This window comes from Charadrius vociferus, unplaced genomic scaffold (genome assembly GCF_000708025.1).
Source record: "Charadrius vociferus isolate BGI_N301 unplaced genomic scaffold, ASM70802v2 scaffold298, whole genome shotgun sequence".
NCBI lineage: Eukaryota > Metazoa > Chordata > Aves > Charadriiformes > Charadriidae > Charadrius > Charadrius vociferus.
This window is the reverse complement of record NW_009649936.1, coordinates 5,011,631-5,033,984: the sequence shown is the minus strand read 5'-3', so window position 1 is coordinate 5,033,984 and position 22,354 is coordinate 5,011,631. Positions and strand designations below refer to the sequence as shown.

Genomic DNA, 22,354 nt, shown 5'->3' with positions numbered 1-22,354 from the left:
GTGAAAAATAGAAACTTAAAAGATGTCAGATTTGAAAAACTGGTTCAATCGACAGCAATGTATCCGTACAGGCAGCTTACCCTGCCGGAGTCTCAGCTTCTTAGATCACACAGCTTTGGGTATACTTTGGAGAATTCTTCAGGAAAGGAACATCCCCCCGCCCCCAACCTGGTTATTTGGAGGATCCACACAAAACTTTATATACTGCTTCTATAAATGTTATAGAAATGCACTGTCCCTCCACAGTTCTCAACAGCTGGCTTAGCCCAGGGAACGGCCGTAGGGTTAAGCTTGTTCTTTACCCCCAGCCCCCCCGAAACGATCCACCCAGATTACTGCTGCAGACACGTGGCCCTCACATGGATCAGTTTGCAGGACTCAGACCAAAAAGTGTAAATGGAAATACAACCAACCAAAGCAAAAAGAAAATAGTCCTTAGTGCATGTTTAGCTACAAAAACCAGAGCGGCAAATAGGAAAAGGTTGCAGATCGCCCAGTTACGCTATGGGCTACTTACTCAGTAACACTGCAAAAACGCAGGTGCTGGGCAGTCACTCTTCTTCATTCAAGCACAAGCAAAAACCCCTCTATGTCACCATATTATGTACAAAATCACATACAGTTAAAATAAGCGACTGAAAGCGCGAATGAGATTCTAACATACAGTAGTTTCACACAGCCAAAGCTATTTTATTTTACAAGATGAGTCTTTTGCGTTAATCTTTTTCTGAAAGCCCAGTAAAAACAGCGTGAACTACTTAAGCAAAATTTAAGAGACAACTTACAAAGTAATATTTGCATAGCACTGTAAATCTGCGTATTTGTTTGGGCACAGTTCTTAGTAGAAACTACAGTAGGTGACAGGGTTGGGTTTTCTTAATAGCTTCTTGTTTTCAACCGGATTCAGACGCATCTCCTCTGAACGTCATAAAATCAAGTGTAGGAAATAACTGTAAAAATGTACAAAAATATATACACATGCACAGTAAATGTGTACCCTGTATACAGTTTTATTACTCATTAGATTTGGCTAATAACGATCATCTGGTGCTTACGCTTCCCTCCAAATGACAGGTTTGTAACAAATCCATCAGGTTAAGGACGGTGAGTTTTCTGAGAGAAGGTTTTCATTAAAGCTACAGTACTTGCTGGTGATCTCGAGGAGTGAGCGGCACGCCAGCTGACACTGCCTGGCTGGCCTTCAGGCAAGTAGCATTCAGTTGTCACAAGGTACAGCTCTGACACAGCTGAAGCAAAGTAACACGAAGGGGCACAGCTTGGCTCTCTGCACAGATGCACATGCACGCAATAAAGGAGGTATATAGAACCAGTTCATGCCTCGGGAAAGAAAAAATTCGTTCCTGATTAGCCTCTGCTGCCCACTCTTCCTCCCTCCGTGAGTTAGATTTTAGTGTGACTACGAAATCGGCGTGTTTTGCTTGAAAATGCACCCTTACCAAAATATAAAACAAAATAAAACTTGTCTAAGACTGAAAATCGGTAGAGGTAGCCCCCACACTAAAGAATACTTCCAATTTAGATTTTAAAAGTATTACTATATCCCAGTTTCTGCTAAAGTGTCTATTTTTAAAATACACTTCTTAAGATAAAATGCTGCTTCTGCAAATGTAAAGCTTTTTAGAAATAGACAATCAGCAACACTCACCTACTCTCAAAAGTGGAAGTGCACAAATTAACTTTCTTCCAAGTTTCAAAAAGTGAAGAGAGGCTTGTAACAATGGGTATAACATTTTAAAAAATACAGGCAGCTCTCGATAAACCTTAAGAGGCCGAGGATAAGAGAAACAAGACATATTTGGCTTACAGATGCCAATCCATTTTCTTCCCAATTCCAAAGCGCAAAATATTTTCCTGACATTTTCTGGTGGCTACCAAACGTGCTGCAAACCCTGTAACATGGACATCTAGAAAGCGTTCCCTCAAAACCACAGCAGGTGAAAAAAACCCACAGCGAACAACCCACAAGGATCTTGATGCAGAGATTGCTCAGACAATTAGATAAAGAAGTCTTCAAGATAAACTGGGGGGAAGTGTGGCAGAGTAAGAGTTGCCATCTGTAACAAGAAGATAAGCCCTTCAAGACAAATTCTGACCCCAACATGGCAAGGGTTACCTTGTAAGTTGTCACAGGGATGTTTCACATTCGTATTAGAGTCAGAGTTTGCCTGTCCACATACACGCTTATCGCTGGTTTGCAAGGCTCTTGGCAATCCCTATTTTGTCAGGGCAAGAATTTGGCTGGACCTGTCGGTGTTCCTTCTCCTTCCAAGTGATGCACCTTGTGGTGTTCCTCCTCCCTTGAGCGATGCACCTTGCAGCTCTCAGCACAACCGTTACCTGCTTCAAATCCTGGCTTCGCTCAGTGCTGGCAGCCCTGGAGCCACCCATTATGGCTCAAAAGGTTCCGAAACATGGAAAAGAGCAGCTGTGACAAACTGGGCCAAAATCAGCATTACCATTACGGGGATAGGCTTCTTTCCACAGGCATAAACCAGACTGTATAGTAATCCTCTGCTGTGAACCAGAAACTTCACACCAAGTGACGTAAGCACACAGGCATCCAGGAGACGGTTGCGAGCTCCACCGCTGCATCTGATTTTCAAAGGAAATCTAGGAATGGATTTTTCACTTTTATTTGCATTGGCCTCCGGCACCTGAACAAAACACGCTTGGGCTAGGTCTGTCCAATCTTGGCGTTAGACTTACTTAATACATACTTCTCCAAGATGCCAAAATATGCATTATCACATCTTCAATCTGAAACACTCTACATAGTGTGAACTCAGCATTATTAAGAACCTCCAACCCCACATTTCTTAAACAGATTTTGGGGTAGTCCCTGACAAAAACTGTATCTTTAGCAATTATGAGACATATGGTGACCCCTGCTTGATAGTTACTCCAACTGTTAGTGAAGACCTTGTCCCAACTCTCTTTTGTTGGCTTCATCAATGCCAGAGGGACGTGTTACCAGGTAGTGATGGCCTATGTGAGCAGGCCTGGGAAGGACTCCTCTTCCCTAATAAAGTTTTGCTCTGAAGCAGCAAAATTGCATTATCGCTTAACACGACTATGCCACTTCAGATCTACTGAGCATGCCAACCCACACCAAAATGCAGGAAGACAAAACCCCAGCTACGTGAGACGATTTCTATAGGATTGGTTGAACTGGAAAGCTCCAAATTCCAGCTAAGAGGTTGTAACCGAACCATCTGCAGAAAATACAGGCAAGCAAATATACAGACATCAGTAGACGGAGACAAGTGGTATCACGTGGAAGTGAGCAGACACCCTCACTTTTTCTGTGAATACTAGGCAATTAGGACAAAGGTAGTAGTCATATTCATTGGTCAGCATTTAAGTGTAGAGCCCTTCAAGATAAGTTAAAGCAGAACAAAGGAACGTTGCCCATGCTCTTTGTGCTGGAGACAGATATTTTGCTCAGTAACGCAAAGTCAATTGCAAGAGCACATTCAGCCCACAATGAGCAACAGAGAACTGTAATCCCTACCGAGCCAAGACCTCTGGATACTGGTTATCTGGTCCTTCTTCAGCATCAGCTTTTTGTGCCTTCCTAACTGAGAGATGCCACAATGTCAGCAGTCTCCAAGCTCTCCCACCAGGTTCTTAGACCGGAGGTCAACACGATGCTACCTTGGAACTGCAAATCCCACTTTGAGAGCAACATCATCGTTCTTCATGACAATGACAAGCGCTGCCAAGGCCAAGAGCATAGCATCTGTCCATATTAGTCTGAGAACCATTCATCTTCGGCGTTAGTGCTGAACTCCATGGCAGTCAGCTTGTAAGTTCGTACTGGAGAACGTGGTAGTTAGTCTAAACAGTCAAGCAGTAAATGAAAGTTTTGGAAGGTGGAGAGAGAAAACACTCCTATAGCTTTAAGTTTATTAAACCTAGCATGGTTGAAAAGCAAAAGACGAAAAATGTGATATATTTTTGTTTATTATTGCTCTTAAAGGGCTTGGTAGTCAAATATACAAGCTATGATCTATTAAACCAGAAGAAAATAAGATATAAAATCTATGCTCACTTTTCCAATCCAAGCCACCTGCTAATCTTCATTAGTGACATTAACTTCAGCTTAATTTCCAGTCATTTTAATTTATACATACTCTCTGTACGTGTGCACGCACGTGTGTATAAAAACCCCTATTTGAGGAAATAAAATTCAAAGAGAAGAGATTTGTGTTGTTTTGTACTGTGTTATGCATTGCTGTATATTTCAGTTTTCCAAATGGTTATCGATATGTCTGTTTAGAAGAGCAAAATTTAAGTAACTGATGATGTATTTATTATATTTTCAAAAAAGAAAGCATGACCATTAAGTTATGATAAGAAAATCTGAAAAGTTGATTATTCTCCCCTTGATGTACATGCACTAATCCCATGATTCCTAATAGGGAGTTACATGCACTAAGAGGAGAAAAGGATCCCGTAAAGAGAAAGGCTATTAATTCCCTTCTCCTTTAAGCATCTCCCCTCTTCTCAGCATTAAGAGAGGATTTATTTTGTGAAATTTTTGTCATGCCCATTAATATACTGCTCAAGATCTAAGTATAAAACATAGTCAATGGTCAGCCTGCTTTGCAAGCCTCACTCTGCTAAGCCAGTACAATTTATATATACTCAGTATCATCTTCGGGAAGCAAGTATACAGCATTTGTAACACCTTTCTAAGAAGCAAGAATTATAACCATTACTGAATTAGGTAAGGAAAAGAAAAACAATAAAGGAAAAAAAAAAAGAAAAGCCCACTGCCTTTAGTCCTCTGGTTGAAAACCAGGGGAAAGCCAGAGAGTTGTTTTTATCAGCATTTGGAAGTCTAACCATATTTAAAGACAGAGCACAAAAATATCCAGCAAGGAAAACCAGAGTCATGGCTAGGCTCTGTTCTCCCCAATTCCCAAACCGTATTCCAAATTCCACTACCATTAACAACAGTGTTGCATCCCCTATCTTAGGAAAGATTTATTGAGGGGACAAAGATGCCAGACTAACACTGGGGCTATGGGTACAATGATTCAGTGAGGATGAGTCTAACAGGAGACAGAAAATGGAGGTCATCCTTCAAATCCTTTTGTAGAAAAGACCACAAATAAAAATCAAGTGCATGACAGAACAGTGATTAATGACCCCAAGTAAAATATTTTTCTAAGTTACAAAACTGCTCTTCCAGTGTTTGAAAACAGAAAAATCTGTGGGAGGTTACATTCCAACAGTTAGAGTAAATACGAAAAGAAGGTAAATTATTACTCTCTTATCTTGGTTACTAGAGCAAAGATGAAAATAATGACCAGTGCTTTGATAAGATCTGCTCTTTAGAAAAGTGAGATAAATATTCTAGTGACAGCTGGGTTAAAAATACAGACCCCAAGGGTCACCTTCTGCCCTCAGCTGTAGATCTGCAACCCATTTCACCAACTTCTGAGCGTAGCCAAATGCAGATTGTGGCCTTCAGACTTGAACATACAGGTAGTTCCCATTCATTTGCAAATAATTCTCCAGCTATGCATACAGCAGCAATCTACTAAAACCTCAGAATGTGCGTTTGTAAAAAAGGAAAAAGAAAGAAAGAAAAAAAAACCAAAACCAACAGAGACAGGTACAGCTATGATTCTGATCTCTAATTTTCAGTGAAAAAAAAAACACCCCACAAAGGTCAACAAGCAAAACTAAAGATATTTAAAATCCCTGAAGAGACCCCATACTCTTTCTAATGCTTAACAGCACAGCTCACCTTGCAATATACTTCACATAAACATCTAAAGCATGACCAAGTACAAAGTGCAGCACACCCTATCATTACAGCACACAGGGTAAGATCCTGGCCCCACTTAAATCAATGTCAAAACTCTCATTAAAAGTTCAAGATGCCAGTACTTGAAATCTGATTGATAAAGACGTCGCCTTTTCAAATTCTTGAAAATCAAGACATTTTGAAAACTATTGTGCTGCTTTCTGCTGCTGCCTCCCAGTTTACTGAGATCGGTTGGCTAAACTGGACTTTGGTGATGAGAGACGTGAACAGAAATAAAAGGAGAAAATGTCAGGACAATTGAATAAATTTCCTTCTTTGCACAACTTCAAATCCCACAGTCAGTATTGATTCAGAAAACAAAACAAGCCCAAACAGATTCAAGATTATCATACCTGTATGATGTGAAATAGGGTAAACGACACTCAAGACCGAAGTAATATTTTGAAATTAAACAGCCTTGAGCAGTTAGGAGATATGATGAGAATTTTATACTGTTTTAATACTAGTGGATCTGTTCTATGGGATGTGCTGATCAATAACGCACTGCTTCCAAACTCCTCTATCCGTTCTCTCACATTACAGAAGTTTTAAGACGTTGCCTGAAAATAAAAAGTATCAGTGTAACATACAAATAGGATTTCATCTGCAGCCATGACAACACAGCCTTTCCAAAAATTACTCCAACCCAATGAACATTTGTCAACTAATTTAAGAAGGGTTGTTTTTTCCTGGCTCATTAATAAAAAAAAGTTGGAAATCAACAAATATTACGTTGGCTTTAGCAAGAGGAAACATTCAATGGCTCCCGTTATAAAAGAGAGTGTAGTGCTCTTGACAGAAACCAGTGTATCCAGTCATCTGAAGATGCATGTGGCCATGGCCAATGCCCTCTTTTCTCCCCCACCCCCAAGTCCCGCAACAAATCAAGAAAAATTAGTTTCTTCTTCCACCCCACCCCAGATGTTCTCTCATAGTTTGACTACAGTAATCCTTAAACAGGCAGAAGGTTGATGTGTTCTTTTCATCCAACTTCTTCATTCTTGGCTCAAGTTTTATTCATTAATATTAGTCATCAGTTATTAAGAAAAAGATAGTTTCTAAGTGTTTGTTGTTGTTTTTTAACTGAAGTTAATCGGATACCATAGTCTGGTTATATGTGCTGAACTGCAGCTGTCAGTTATTCCTTTTTCTTGAATTCTTGGTTACCATAGCTGGAGCCTTTTTCTATTTCAGTTACTCCTATCAGTCTACGAACTCCAAAGGAAGCTTTAAAATATAACAGAGAAATGGGAGACATATTAAAAGCAGTTCAAGGATTTAGGAAGTTACATGTAAACACACAAGCACAACCAACATGAGTTAACCCAGTCCTGAAGACAGTACTGACTACAGACCAACAGTGTGCTGCATGAGGCTGCACATGGATCACAGGTGAAATGTCACTAAAAAAGCAGAACAATCCAGATTTAAAAATACAATTAATGCTTCTACGTTGATTAACAGGACAGGTAGTATGCACACTGAAGCATATCCCCTCCCCCCTCTCCCCCCTCCATTTGGGTTTTGGGTTGGCATTTTTTAGGGTTTCTTGTCTGGGGGGGAAGTGTTGGGGATTTGGGTGTTTTGTATTTTTTTTTCTTTGTTTTTGTGGTGTTTTATTTTTTTTAATTCACAGATAAGGTGTGCAGTAAAAGTATTTTCTTCTTCAGGCACCATAATAACAGGTTACAAGACTCACTTGCTATTAATTGCTATAGATACTGCCTAAGATATGACGGCAAGTCTACCTGGATTAAAGCTTTTGAAATAATAAAAACGCTATACAATATAAAGACTACAGAGCAAGCTCCAATGACTCTTCTGCAAGCTCCATTCATATTAATTAAATGATACACAGAACTGAATGAAGGTAGTGGATCCTGTTACATGTCACTCTGGGCTTAGCATCTTCTCTGTTTTTATTACCTGCTCCAACAAGTCCCAGGAATGCAAGGATAAGGAGAGGTGATCCACTTGCAAAAACTCCAAAGCCAAATGTGAATAGAGGAGAGAGGAGAACTGTGGCCCAAAAAAGAAAGTTTAGGAGAGTCCATGGTCTCCTAGGAGGTTTAAACTGCTGGCCAGGAAATACACCTTCCTGATTATACATCTCTTGCAAAGCATCCTGGGAGAAAGAAAAGATAGAAGAAAACATGTCTATAATGTTTGCACTAAGCAATCCAAGATTAGTCAATGCCAGGACAATGTCAAGGACAGTATCTGTGGTAAATACTCATCAAGAGTTCACAGCACCCATTTTCATCTGCTGTCATTTATTTGGGCATTTCTGTTGACTGCTGGGGCCATCGTATTAGCCCTTTGAAGGCCACCATCAGAAACCCAAACCGTATCAGCCTTTCCACTACCAAATACTTTCATCTCTTCTCTTGATTGCTTAGGAATTTAGTGCAGTTTCAGGCCAGAGGCTAATTCAGACACTACCTGCCTCTTTGCTGGATGCTTTTCTTTCCAGTTTTACTTCCAAAAAGGTCAGCATGATTTAGCAAAGCACAGCAGAAAAATGCTGTATATACAGCTAGAAAAGCAAGGCAAAGCACGCTAACAAGCAGAGACAGCACTGTGTTAGCCATAACCCCAAGACTTCAACAGAGTAGTTGCATCGTGATCTGAGCCTGCAGAGACATGCAATCATGAAACACAGCATTTAAAGAGCAGCATGCCCACAGTCTTCCTTCCATCTGTAAGAATGTTCTGTAAGGTTCCCAAGCCATTACCAAGGATGGCTCAAGTTTAGCTATTTCTTATTTTTCCCCCGTTTAAGCTGTTTTTCTTTTAGCTTCCCTTATGAAGGGCTGAGAAGTGCAAGGCATTCCTTGCCAGTAACACAGCCTTTTGAGGACATACCCTCTGTGCGGGAAGAGCACTTTAAGAATTCCAGTTACAACATACCGCTACCACCATGTCATGGTTTAGGCCAGGCTGGCCACTAAACAAATGACAGATGCTCTCTTTACCCTCTCTCCCTTCCCAGAAGAGAAGGGAGACAGAATAAGGGAGAGAGACTTAAGGGCTGAGAAGAAACTAAAACTACTTTAATGAAATACTAGTAATAATAAGAAAAGACAACAGCATTAATAAGAAGATAATGAAATAGACACAATATATACAAAACCAGTATCAAGCTCCCAGGACGACAATCACATCACCAGCAGGCACTGGGAAAGTCCCAGACTGGACTCAGCAATGGAAATTAGATTCTGGAACTTGAGTCAGGAATGCGCGGATCAGGTTCAAAGGCAGATAGAGTCCTCCTTGGACACTGGCCATTGAAGAAAGGCTGTCCCCTTTGATCCCTCAGCTTTTATACTGAGCACTATGCAGATGGGATGGAATACCCCGTTGGTCAGGTTTGGGTCACCTGGCCTGTCCGCTCCTCCCCGCAGGTGTGACCCCTCTATGCTTTTCTGCTCCCAACCCTCCAACTTGGTACATAACAAAATTAGCTGACTTTGGTGGTTATAGCAATAAATATAAGCAAGAGCCTCTCTGCATACCATTCCTTAGTATTCACTGTAAACATCAGACCTTATCGCTCTGGAAGCAGACACTGTCTGAAAAATAGGCCATTGATTTCAGGGAGTACAGTTCAGTTAGAAGAGACTTAATTGAAAAGTAAAACTACTGAAAAGAAAATTGGTTCTGTTCTACCTCAAACCAGGACACCATAAGGTCAATATATAAAATACCCACATATGTAAGTAATACCTCCCCGGCAACACTTCACACCAAAGTTCAACGGAGGTACATCCAACACCACCAAGCAACACCAAGCTCTCCACCTGCAAGCGAAGCAGAGCATTCTGCCCAAGGAATGGCACCAGGCAGAATGAATGCTCCATGCTGTGTCTGCTTAGCTCTGCATTTACTGTTTAACAAAGCAGGAGCCAAGCAGAGAAAGACCACCCCTGTAACATACACCTTAATGTCTGCTCCTCCAGCCAGGCAATTTCAGAAGGAAATCTTGCACCCAAGAGCCTTTTCACAAGGTAATTACATGATGGCGTGTCCCTGATAGCAGGAGGTAGGATTCAAGGATCCCAAATTTTATTTTTATTTTAAGCTCTCTAATCCTGTCTTAAACTAACTGACCCACAAGCTAGTTTGATACACCTGCTAATGGGAGGTGTCGGGAGAAGATGACGATAGCTACTGTTCTTTGTAAGATAACTTCTCTCCCCTTAATTGAATTAGAGCTTAAGTATTCAAACAAATTAGGTTAAAATGAAAAAAATGAAACTCAGAACAATCTGCTACCTACAGACGAAGCGTAAGCTTGGAAATGCTGCAGCACAGCTCATTATAGCAGAAGAAAGCCCAAGACAGTTGAAGTTTCTGTGCTCCTCTGTTTTCCCACAAAGATAAGCAACACAAAAATCAAGATACACATTTCAAGTTCAACAATCCACCAGTTAGCGCTGGGCAACGTTAATTACAGTTCTCTCCTCTTCCCCACAGAACTGTTAAATCTGTGGTCAAGAAATTAACCATTTAAAGTAAAAAAATACAATACACTAGGAAAAGCTCTGAGCCATTTGAAGGCATGCTGACCACATCCTACATCAGTCCCTGGCAGCAGATCCCAAGGACTGTCTGTACCGTGTCACACACCACTGCAGAGGTATTACCAGGAGGCAGAAGGAAAGTGACAGTGAAACATGAAAGCAATGGACAATTGCAGCTAAGAGCCGGGCCGGCTGTTCCTGACATAGTTAGCACTCTTCTCGAGTGCCTAAAGACATCCATAGGAAAAGTGGAGCTTTTAGAAATGTATGGCAGAGACCCAATAGCTGAAGAATATAAAAAGACAGTGGATTGCAATTAGTCTTCCGCAACTCAGGCACATCTCTGAATCCCATTGTGCTTCCTGGCAATTTGAGACCTACTCACTAGCCAGCCCTTTGTGGTCAAGAGGCTCTTCTGTACTGCTCTTTCCGGCAGTTTGAGTGATGGCTGCCAAATTATACATAGTATTTTCATCTCTTCTCTCCATCCAGTAAAAGAGCGTGCATTACTCTGTCTTAATACACCACCCCTGTGAAAGTCCCAAAAGAGAGAAAGGAAAGCAAAGCTGTTTACCTTTTCCTGGTAAAGCTTATGAAGCCAGTTTGCAGCTTCCTTTTCATCTTGAGGGATATCTTCCAGAGGAAATCTCCTAGTTTAGTAGAGACATTAAAAAAGGGAAAAAGAAAAAGAATTAAGGGAACATCCAGGTATTTGACTTTAGACCTCTACTAGGGAAGTTCTATTCAATGAAGGCCATAAGCTACAGGTAATACTGTCACTGATGGCAGAGGTCTGAAATGCAGAGAACTGGGACTTAAGTAATACCTGATTTTCCACCTAAACCTCTGATTCCTAAGACAAAAGAAATAGTACAAGCTCCTATCAATTTCAAAGCACATTAGTAAAACAAGCATTTCCCATTCCAACACTGTTCTTCCTTCGCCAGAACCATCACTGGTTGATTCCCAGTGAGCTCAGACTGATGCACCAAGAGCTGGGAAAAGACAAGCAAGTTGCAAACCCCAGGATAACTGTTTGTTACATTTTTTAGTGAAAACCCCATTCTGGAAGGAATGGGAGAGGTGGTTAAAAATTCATTTCGTACCGACTCTAAGGAAAGCATCTCCTACAGCGACTGCACTTCTCTCTCGTTGCCTCTCCAGTGCTACCGTTTGAGGCATGCAGTTCTGGGTGCACACAAAAATTATACCCAGATCCAGCTACTGACCTGACCTCACCGAGAACAGGCACCTTTTAAGAGCCTCTTTCTAGTGGTGAAGAGCCAACCATTTTTCTGCATTCTTTTATTTTCCAAGATAGGCCACTAACACACTCACAAATGTATTATCTCTTTTCTCAGTGACACATATCTCAGTCCTGGATCAATACAGAAAGAAGTTGCTTGGTTTGTAGAGGGCAGACACACACATTACCCTCAGCTTGAACATATTTTGGCAATGCTTGGACTGTATCAGGGCCTTCTTATAGCACGGCAATAAGAACAGAAGGGTGATCTCTGGGAGAGCTCTAGACTCAGCAATCTCAGATACATCTTATTTGCTGCTGTTCAACGAGGAAATATATTTCCACAGAATGAACTAAAGCCTTCCAGTCTGCAGCAGCAGAGGGAAGATATTCTAATACATTTCTACTAATTTCTGCATCCCATAAATGAATTGAACATCGGATTTTACAGATTTACTTTCATTAGCTATAACAGGAGGAACTGCTCAATTAATATAAATAATCCTCAATAAAAGCTCAGTAAAAAGTCGTTTGCTGAAAGCTCTCTGGTAAATTTGTTGCTGTATTACTATCACCACTAGAGGGTACTCACAGCAATAAATAACATTTGGTAATTTAGCTGATAATTTTCTCTGGAGCCAGTCAGGAGAAAGATTGGATCCTCTGCAGAGGGCTAAGCTTCTTACCTCTGCACAGGTAGCTGCGTACGCATACATGAAGAACAAGAGCTTACGTGCTTCCTTTCTCTGAGCTAAGCTATGAGCCTGCTGGCACGTTAAGGGCATGGTCAATTTTCAGCAAAAAGATGTAAAAATAGTTTTCTTATTCTTACAGCTTCTTCTCCAAAACAGAGAAAAAGCTTCAAGTGTAGAAAACCATCTTGAGAATGTTCATTCAGTCCACAAACATATTTTAAATGAAAATTATCTGAACATAGTCATTAGTTTCTATAATAGGGTACAATTAGTAATTTTACCTGGCGACATCATCTTCAACAGAACTTCATGAACCCAAACCTCTTCTAAGGATTATTGAAAACTACATTTCTCTTATTTTCTTCCATCAGCTCACCAATAAATAAAACCAACTTGCATCTCCATTAGCAAGCCATAGGATATTTAACTGAATGCAGTCGCTCCTCAATGTATAATTATAGAGACGTACATCCATGCATGTGTACCCCAGATCTAGCCAGATATGCTACATGCATCTGCCATCAGTATGGAATTGCAGGTGTAGACCATCTGACCAGCTGTTTTGCTAGCTGTAAGTTTTCTGCTCACTTTCTTCATCAGGAATCCGTCTGGCAAGTGTAAGTAGTCAAAATGAAAGCCCTTGCAAATGAGTGACCCCATCTCTCCCCATCACTTCTGCAGCCTTCTTCCCAGCTGAAAGACTGAAATGTTGTGGAAGTTGCAGTATGTGAGAACAGAACTGGAACATGTGTCCTTTCCTTCCCCATTATGGCCGCAGCACTCTGCCTCCCCTGAGACAGCATTTATTCCACAAAACTGTTGCTGCTATACCTTGACACAATGGATAATCATTGTGATTCCCTAAAAAGCCTTTCACCCTCAGAGGCTCTGGCAAGACACACTTACCCTAGAGAAGGACAACGTATAAAGCCAGTGCCACACTTCTGCAATGCAGACCCACGGCCAGAGGGGAAAGGAGTGGGAGAAGTAGAAAGTCTTTTTTTTATTATTATTTCTTTTAAAAAGCAAACATCAACCTCATCACCAGAATGTAGCAATGATTTCCAAGGTGTGGGTGAAGTCCCCACAGAAGCAGAAGTGAACTGTCAAAAGAACTGCAGAAAGAACAACGAGGCCGTTTGTCAGGTGCAAACGTAAAAGGGAAAGGAAGAAATTCAACAGGGAAGGGTTGGTCGTGCTTATGATCACAAGGAAGCCTTTAAAGCAGAAGACAACAAGGAGAAAGCAAGAAAGAAAACACACGTGTGTGTACGTGCTGCATGGAGTCAGGTATTAACAATTACTCTTTCAGGCAAGAGAGTAACGAGGAATGTGAGGAATGTACAACCTCATTCATACGATGTCTGAATTTCAGCATTATTTAACTTCTAATCTGCTAATCAAACCATGTGAGAGAAGGAGAGACACCGCTACATCACAGAGTTTTACACCATTTACTACAAGAGACTACTGACACTGGATGGGCTATTTATATACTATGCATATGCTCGCAGGGGACTGGGAAGGGGGCAGAACAGTTGCATTTTCCGTTCCCATCAAAGAAAGGAAAAATGCAGACTAGTGCCCTTACTGCACAAAACTTGGGAAAACCCGTTAACAGCAACGTGGTCACGCCCATGCTTAAAAAGTCTGCTCAGTGCTCTCTGACTTGCTGGGTGATATCATGGGATCTCACACATGAAAACGAACTAAAGGAAGGTGAAATGGGGAGGTCTTTGTAGCCTGCAGAGAAGCTTGAAGGACAAGGAAAAGGAACTACAGCAAAGAACATTACCCTGTAAAATCTGAATACACTTCAACATGCCAAAGCATGCATCTTAGGGCTCACCCCCACCATTATATGCTCACCTTACACACATATCTGCTTCATATTTCTTTCCATAAAGAATTCCTAATAAAGACGGGTTCTTGTTTCCTCTGAAATTTAGTGTTACATCATACACTGCTGAAACTGTTAAAAAAAAAGAAAATACGGCTGTTATAACAGCAGTTCTAGCAACCACATTGCTGGCATCCTTACATTAGACAGCAACAGGGCCTTGAGCAAGCCTTGCATTAATGATGCCAGGTAGCAGAGTCCTTCACTACTTCGTGTTTACATTTTGTACAGCCACCTGACATTCCCAGCTACACAGCATGTGTGTTATCAAAACACAAGACAACTTGATGAACTAAGCAACAGTGACATATGTGAAAGGTTTATTATTGAAGGCTGGTATCTGAGAGTTATGTGGCACAAATTAATGGCTGACATGCTGAAGGCTTATTACTCCCAACTCACTAATTGTAATGGACGTAATGAATAACAGTGTATACTACTGTATACTGCGCTGCACAGCGTATACTAAATAACACATTACAATTAATGCAAAGAACAAGTAGTAGCTTGCCATTACCTGTTCCCCTGAGACACTGGACAGCAGTGGTGAAACCTTTGGTTCTGGGCAACAGGTGGTATTTCAGTTTAGGCAACCCCTTGGATTCAGCCACCTCCATACTGATACGATGCTTGGTCTCTGTAAAACGAGTTCCTTCACAGTACAGGAGAAACTAGCACAATAAGACAAAAGGCAAAACCAAAGACATCTTGAGATCAAAAGCAACCAAGCAGAATAGTGAAAATTTGTGTAAGATAAACATACATCCATGCATGTGCACACACTTCAATTGTCTCATTTGATCATCAAGTATTAGGCATAAGCATGACCTCACAACTCATTTACAATTATATTTCATTTGAACAACACTGGTACCAAATTTAAGGTGACAAAAAGTCTAAATGGTTATACCTGAAATATTTACCTAAAAAAAGAGAAGTGCCTGAAGGCTTTGGCTTGCTGATGATGGAATTATCCACAAATCAGAAAAAGCAATCCAAATACCAGTACATGACCACTTTAGGAAAAAACACATTAATCACTAGCTACCTCATTTAAAATTTGTTCTGTACAACCAGAATTACTCATCTGAAGACAGACGTGTTTGTCTGAAAGCTTTCCTGATTTTTATTTTTTTCATTTGTATCAGTTGTGCTCATAAAAAATGGTACCTTTCCCTAAAACCTGTACCTTGTTCATCTTGTAAGGCACCAATCTGACTGTGGTATCCTAAGTAACTATTAAAGACTTGAATCCTTCCATACTGACTTCAAGCAGCACAAAACATTGTTCTGTCCTTCTCCAGCCTCTATATTGCCTCTGCTATAGTTGAGAAAGACCAGAAGCAATGCAAAGCCAAGACCAGACAAAGCCCTTCTGAGGGCCCTAAGGTGAATTTCTGTTTATCCCTGGCCTTTTTGAAAGCTGGACATCATTCCCATCGCACTAGCAAGAGAAAACATTGCTGCATTTGAATGCACAAACCTCTGCATCCCTGGCAAGCAACGGAGAGGAAGAGGGGCAGGTTGCTACTACTCTCTCCCAGCAGTATCATGCAATGCTGTAACATTGCAACTCAAAAGAAAGACCTGTGGAATGCATCGCTATACATCTGCTGTTTGTCAGTACTGTGGTCGCTTGACTTTTTCTCTGTAGCGTATCCACACACTGTGCACCACAAAAGGTAAGTTAAATGAATGTTAAAACTGCAAAGCCATAGACACGAGAGTTAGACCTGCCAGAGCACAGTGGGAGAACGGGAGCTGGTCCTGCAATCTTTATGTAGCCCTTGAGGGCATATCCGTTATGAAAATCTGACCAACCACGACCACCAAGTGCGAGGACAGCACAAGGTACAGAGTGTAACACCACAATCTCAACTCCAGTCTGCAAAGCAAGCTCTTTCCTCTGCATCAAATTCTTACCCTCTTCTAGTCAACAGCGCAGTGATCCTTCTGGACCACGTATGCGAGGAAGGTACAAGACTGCGCCGCAGTGCACATGTGAGAAAGACCTCACGAAGGAAGGTTGCGCAGACAATCCTAATTGTGGCATTTAGAATGCACAAAAATTAGGAAATTGATTTACTGGAGTCAATTTTAATCATGATTTAAATTACCAAGCAGGAAGTCTTGATTTAAATAATCAATGGCAACTACGTTTTGCATTTATATTTTCTAGTTGTTTTCCCCAGAGACTAGTCCTTGGTTCTCAATCGTAGAATCATTAAAATGTATAGATTTGCAACCAAAGTACAGTCTTGAGATTTTTTAATTGGTAGGGTTTTTTCTTTTTTCTTTTTTCAACACTAATCAGAAGGATATATTAAATGTAGTTCATATCCATATATTCAAGGAATTAAGTAGTTTAAAATACTTTCTCCAGATTCTTATTTTGTTATATCTTTCTAATGACAGAAAATCACAAATGATGCATTCGCAATGTACTAGTTAAGACTTACTATTTCACTATTCATTTTAACAAGCTGTACTGGATAATATTAAAAAATCACTTAAAATGAACAAAAAGCTTCTTAAAATGTTTTATGAGCCAGATAACTGTACATTACATATGTTGCTATAAAAGCAAACCAGTAAATTTACCAAAACGTTTGCATTCAAAGCTAAAAGAAGGTTAATAGGTTGATTATACTACTGTGTTACTGCAGTAAAATCTAACAACATTGCACATAATGAAACATAGATGTTTCACCCTTGACTTCAAAAAATGTCAAAATAAAAAGGAAAAGCATAATTGCAAAAGCAGATGTAAGCTTGCCATATATTCTCATAGAGGCTTTTTGGGAAACCTGTCATTTCACAGATCAATGAACATACTAACAAGAACTTCCTATGGAAGTCCATGGTCTGTGCATAGCCCCCAAATTCACTCACTTCTCCAGAAAAGTCTTTTTTCTTTATGTGTCTTTTTAGCCTACCTCAGAAAACATAGCTGTAGGTTATACAGACTTAGTAATCAAATATGGGCTTTTGTTTTTTTTTTTTTAAGGTAAAAACAAGTTCAAAATTAACTAGTGTAACACAAGCCTGATTTGTAAATTACCATCAAGCTTCTAATCATCTATGCAAGCTTCTGAACTGTTTCCCAGATGACTTCCCTTACCAACAGGCAAACAGAGCAACACTTTACCAGCATATCCCAAAAGACCTCCAGAAATAGGGCACAGGTTTTCCTTGACAACACCTGAAGATAAGCAGACCTTCTCCTGATATATAAGGCTACAGTACCACATGAGTATCTCTGTCACCATTTCACTTCTAGCAGTCAATACTAGAGGAGGAACTCCACACTTACCCACATATATTCAGGATAATCAGCCAAACGTTTTAATCCTTCAATAACCGTATCCCTATCCTCTTCCCATTTCCTTTTGCAGAAAACAATCTCGAGGAAGTACCACGTCCAGCCAATTAGGGGCACATATAGTAGCTCTCTCTTAGCAAGAACTTTGGAACTCTTGGAAAAAAACAAAAATAACAATCCAAAAATGTCATTTGCTGATTTGTACAATAAGATTAAATAAAGGCATTAAATTTAAGATGATGAAGACCTGATGGAGTTATATCTGGAAAATCAAATGCAAAGAAACTATATGTGCATGGGTTTTAAATAGACCCACCCTCAAGATGAAGGGAAAGCTCGTGGCCCCACGTACCCCTAGCACTCCGAAGCGCTCTGTCATAGTCCAGCCGCACAAGAAGTCGATTTCAAAGTTGTGATTCAAGATGATGATGACATGTTCTTTCCCAAAGGTGTTCACCGTGGCCTCGTCTGAGAACAAGGTGCACTCTGTGCCTGACCACCATTCCAGCAGCATTACCAACTCTGACAAACACCATGAAGATGGAGAGAGGAGTTAGGGGTGCTGCTTACAAAAAGCATTTAGCATTTCATCTCCAGCGCCATTCAGTGCCTAGTCTCTTCTGACTCCCAACAACACTATCGCCTTTTCAATCCAACTCAATAGAGATGAAATCAGAGCTTAGACAGGTATAGACCAAATAACATCAACATCCTTCAAGCAGTACTTAGGGCACTAGATATATGCATTATGCATAATTTAAGAAGATTTTAATGGTGACAAGTTTGGGCACTGTATAGTGAATGTGAAATTTCATGACCACTGGAAAAAAAACCCCAAACTTTGTGCCTGAAAACAGACAGTTGAGCCATTGATTGCTCCTCTAAATGAGTAGAGTTTCTCCCAGGTGGAATACAAATTATGCATAGATGCAGCCTAATGCTTTTTACTCAACATGAAACAAGCTTTATGGAGGTAAACAGACCAATAAAGGGCTTTTAAAGGGATACAGTGCTATAGGTTTTCTGCAAGAGATTTTAATATTACAACACAGGACTCTAATCATTCTGTGTTATGGTCATCAACACAGAGTCAAAAGCACCAGAGAATCGAGCAAATTTATCAAAATACCTGGGCAAACCCAGGAATGGTAAATCATTTCTCTCTTTTATTGCAAAAGAAAGAGTGAACCCGTTCTCCTGTCTTCAGCTTTTCAATATCTCAGTGTCTCTCTTACTCCAGCCTGAACATTTCCTTCATCACCCACTCTTCTTATTTTCCCCCTCCCCTTTTTTCATCTTATAAAAACCTTTCCACTTAAATTCAGCATTTACTGAGTGGAGTTGCTATCATTAGCCTATTTCTCTCATTTCAGTACAACCAAGCAGATGGAAGGCATTGCTTGTATCATGGGACAACTATAAAAAAGTATGAGAACAGTTCATTCTCCCAGTAGGAAGATTTGCTTCCACGCAAACTCTAGTCATTTGTATTTTCTCATTTCAATGAGATACGGATGCAATCAAAATTTGGTTGTACAAACATGGCAGTTAAAAACTCCACCTCTTCCCACATTACTACGACAAACTTGCAGGGTCAAAACCGGAACCCTTCTTGCTCTGGTTAACCTGGCACAGTAAAAAGGGAAAGATGACAGCAAGCTTGTCCTCAGTTGAGACCTATGCTCTTCCAAGCAGGTAGCCAGGAAAATGGAGTAGTAATACCAAACACAGTGCGGTACTCAGTGATTTTCTCTTTCCATTGCTTTCTGCGTTCTAAGGAGGAACATCTCCAGTACCTGCTAGAGTTGCTGCATCTCCTTATCAAAAATAAAATAAAATGGGTGTGTTTCTTCTTCAAAATCAGAAAAAATTCCGCCAAGGAAAGTGTGGATAATTTCTTGCAGACCGTTTCTTGTACCATTCACTTTAAAATAGTGGAGGAAGCTTTGCTGAGAGATTTGCCAGAGTTCATACTGAGAGAGGAGGGTTGATGAGCCAGAGAATTAATACAAGGAAACAGATTGTCTTTTACAAGTGCACTGATAAATGATGTAATTATAACTGGGAGTGGGCTCATTTCCTTTTTTTTTTTTTTTTTTTTTTGTGTGTGGGTTACAGCTATTTTGCGTGGCACCAATCCTGTTGGTGCTTCAGCAAGCCCATCCTTCTGAACGAAGGGAGGACTGTAACACTAGTGATACTTGGGATACTTCCTATAGAGGACAAGCAATACCTCGCTACAACAAACCCCCGCCTGCAGCCGGGGCTCCCACACGCCAAAGCAGGCGGGCATACAGCCGCGCAAGCCACCCAGAAACCAAGCAAACGAGGCACAGTGCTCCTCTCAGTTTAAAGTACTAACATTTGAGAGAGTATTTTTGCAACCAGACTAAACCAAATGTGCCACGCTCTCCAAACTCATGAGTCATCTGAACGGAGGTGATGTAGGAGAGCTTGAAGTATAGACTACCCGTCATGAATTACATGCACTGCAAAGGGTTTACGTGGAAGCCAGAGCCCAAAAGACCTTTTTTCCCCAAACGTCTGCCACAAACACTGGATAGAGTCTATCTCCTTCTCCTTCTGAAGCTGTGCTTTATGTATTTGAGAAGAGATAGAGTAAGAAGAAAGCCTGGTGTTCAGTGGGCTAGAGTACATAGCCATACCCACAATCACCTGTGTATGTACCCCTGCACATCGATCCTCTGCCAGACAGGCAAAGCAGCTTTGTTACAGACAACTCTGACATGAACACCCTCTGCCTAAAACGACACAGCTGGGAGTGAGCGAGCAAAATGCATCATTCCGAACAGACCAGCAACCTACAGGTTCATTGCCAAAAGGCTTCCTCGTAACGAAATGTATTTCATTATGAATGGCAACATTTGAACTGCTGCATTTACAAGGCTTACTTAATTCATTATAAATCACAACTGACGTGCATATTCTGTCAGCTCTTCCATTATAGGCCATCAGCACTCTGCAATCCCGTATAACATTTACGTTAATTTTCATAGTTTAATTTCTCAATCATTTAATTTATAATAGGCTGTACGTGAGGAGTTATCCTAGGTACAACCCAATTATCTACTCAGCTTCTCCAAACTTTTTTGAACAATAGTGTAGGTAATTTCCAGTGTATGCAAGATATAAGATAACAGCATTTAAAGCATGATTTTTCCACGCACAATGCTGACTCGTAGAAAGGAAGGGTCTGAACCTACAAGTCTTACAGGCACAAGCAGCTCATACCCTCAGAAAAGCCAGACTATCAGTGCAACAACAGTTTTCAAGATGAGATCAGATTCTAGATTACTAAAAACATATTAAGAAATTCTTACAAGCAAATAAAAAAAAATTCCCATATACTCTCACTCCCCTCCAACCAAGCTAATTTTGAAATTTCTATCTATAAGTTCTTCTATTACAATACCTTTTCTCCTGACAGTTTGCCTGCCATTCTATTTAATGTCCTTTCTCCTGTGCTTCTCAGACAACATTCTTAATAGGTAGGACAAAAAGCACAGGAAGGACAAAGACAACAAGCTTAAAAAGAAACTGAACTAGACACTTTGGAGAGTTTTTGTTGGTAGTACTTCACATCGATGATTTAAGAAATGTGGGTGCCTGTCAGTAGACCGCTCAACTGTAAGTACTCATTTAGGTGACTCATCTACCCGAAGTGGGAGTTGGATGCTGAGCTGAGCACTAAGGTAAGTGGCCGTGCATACTGGGAGGGGATGGAGAACGGAAACAAATTAGATGATTCACTGCTGAAACAGGAGGTGACATTTGGACTAAGGAGCCTTCTAAACATTCATTTCAGAAATCTAATCCCCTGTTAAGCTGTACAAGGAGAAAAAGAAAGCCATCCACAGGGAAGATTGAAGTTTTGCAAAGGTCTGAAAGAGCAGAGCAAAGCAGCTGCACTCACTGTAAAGCTGTCCTGCGGGCAGAAGAAGAAAAGAGTGACAAATTGCTCACAAGAGGAGACACTGGCGTCACAGATGGACACTGTAGAGTGTTAAGAGGACTCTGAAGATGTCACACAGTTCAGCTATAGAGTCATCTGCACTAGATACTTTAAGACAGACATCTTTCTCTGCAGATCACACAGTCAACTTGGGCTCCTAAGTCAGTGGTCAATATTGTACATAAGCTCAATACCTGAAGCAGTCTCTGTGAATTTCTCCTTCCCCGTCACTTAGCACAGGCTCTGATGCTGGATTAAGGTGGTATTGAGACACAATCAGCAATTCCTACCAGTCAAGATAGGGCTGGGGCAGCAGGGGGGGGAGCTTTACTTCTCACTTTTTTGAATAACAGAGTGACAGTATGTATCAGTCCCTTGACTTTTGTACATTTTCCCAATATTTCAGAAAAGATGGCTGCTTTGAACTGCTCTGAAAGAGTCTACATCTAACATACCACTTCTCTTTCTCTCTCTCTCATGTCTGTGTGTGTATACATATATGTGTGTATATATATATATTTTCTTAAATTAACAAAAGGAGAAACAAAACCCATTCCCTTCCCCACCCCCAGCTTTCACATCCCCTTCAAGCATACTCACGGCTCCATAGCGAGTAGGCAAGGCGACAGTTTACTCGGCGATAAAACTGCTTGTTTATGGGCCAGAGGACTAGCGTGCATAGTTGAATGAAGTTAATGATCAGTCCACTCACAACAAAGACGAACCCAATGAGGAGGTGAACTATGAACTGGGTCTTCAGAAAGGCAATGAAGCCCATGATAACCACTCAGAAGCGCGCGCAAGGGCCGTCACTTAGAATAATTGTCCTGAAAGAGAAAGAAAAGAGTCAAATGGA

General features: G+C 40.7%; 1 protein-coding gene across 1 annotated transcript in view; it reads right to left on the bottom strand.

Annotated features, from left to right (window-relative positions):
• Nucleotides 1-6,299: 6,299 nt before the first annotated feature.
• The window catches only part of AGPAT3 (1-acylglycerol-3-phosphate O-acyltransferase 3), a 48,932-nt gene continuing 32,877 nt past the window's right edge, over nucleotides 6,300-22,354 (bottom strand). Inside the window, exons 2-9 of the mRNA XM_009891357.1 lie at nucleotides 22,099-22,325; nucleotides 17,878-18,047; nucleotides 17,517-17,678; nucleotides 14,721-14,874; nucleotides 14,173-14,275; nucleotides 10,937-11,012; nucleotides 7,766-7,964; nucleotides 6,300-7,066 (exon numbers count right to left, since the gene is read on the bottom strand). Coding sequence (XP_009889659.1) covers nucleotides 6,978-7,066; nucleotides 7,766-7,964; nucleotides 10,937-11,012; nucleotides 14,173-14,275; nucleotides 14,721-14,874; nucleotides 17,517-17,678; nucleotides 17,878-18,047; nucleotides 22,099-22,276 — 1,131 coding nt within the window. The 5' untranslated portion in view covers nucleotides 22,277-22,325 and the 3' untranslated portion in view covers nucleotides 6,300-6,977. The remainder of the gene's footprint in view (nucleotides 7,067-7,765; nucleotides 7,965-10,936; nucleotides 11,013-14,172; nucleotides 14,276-14,720; nucleotides 14,875-17,516; nucleotides 17,679-17,877; nucleotides 18,048-22,098; nucleotides 22,326-22,354) is intronic.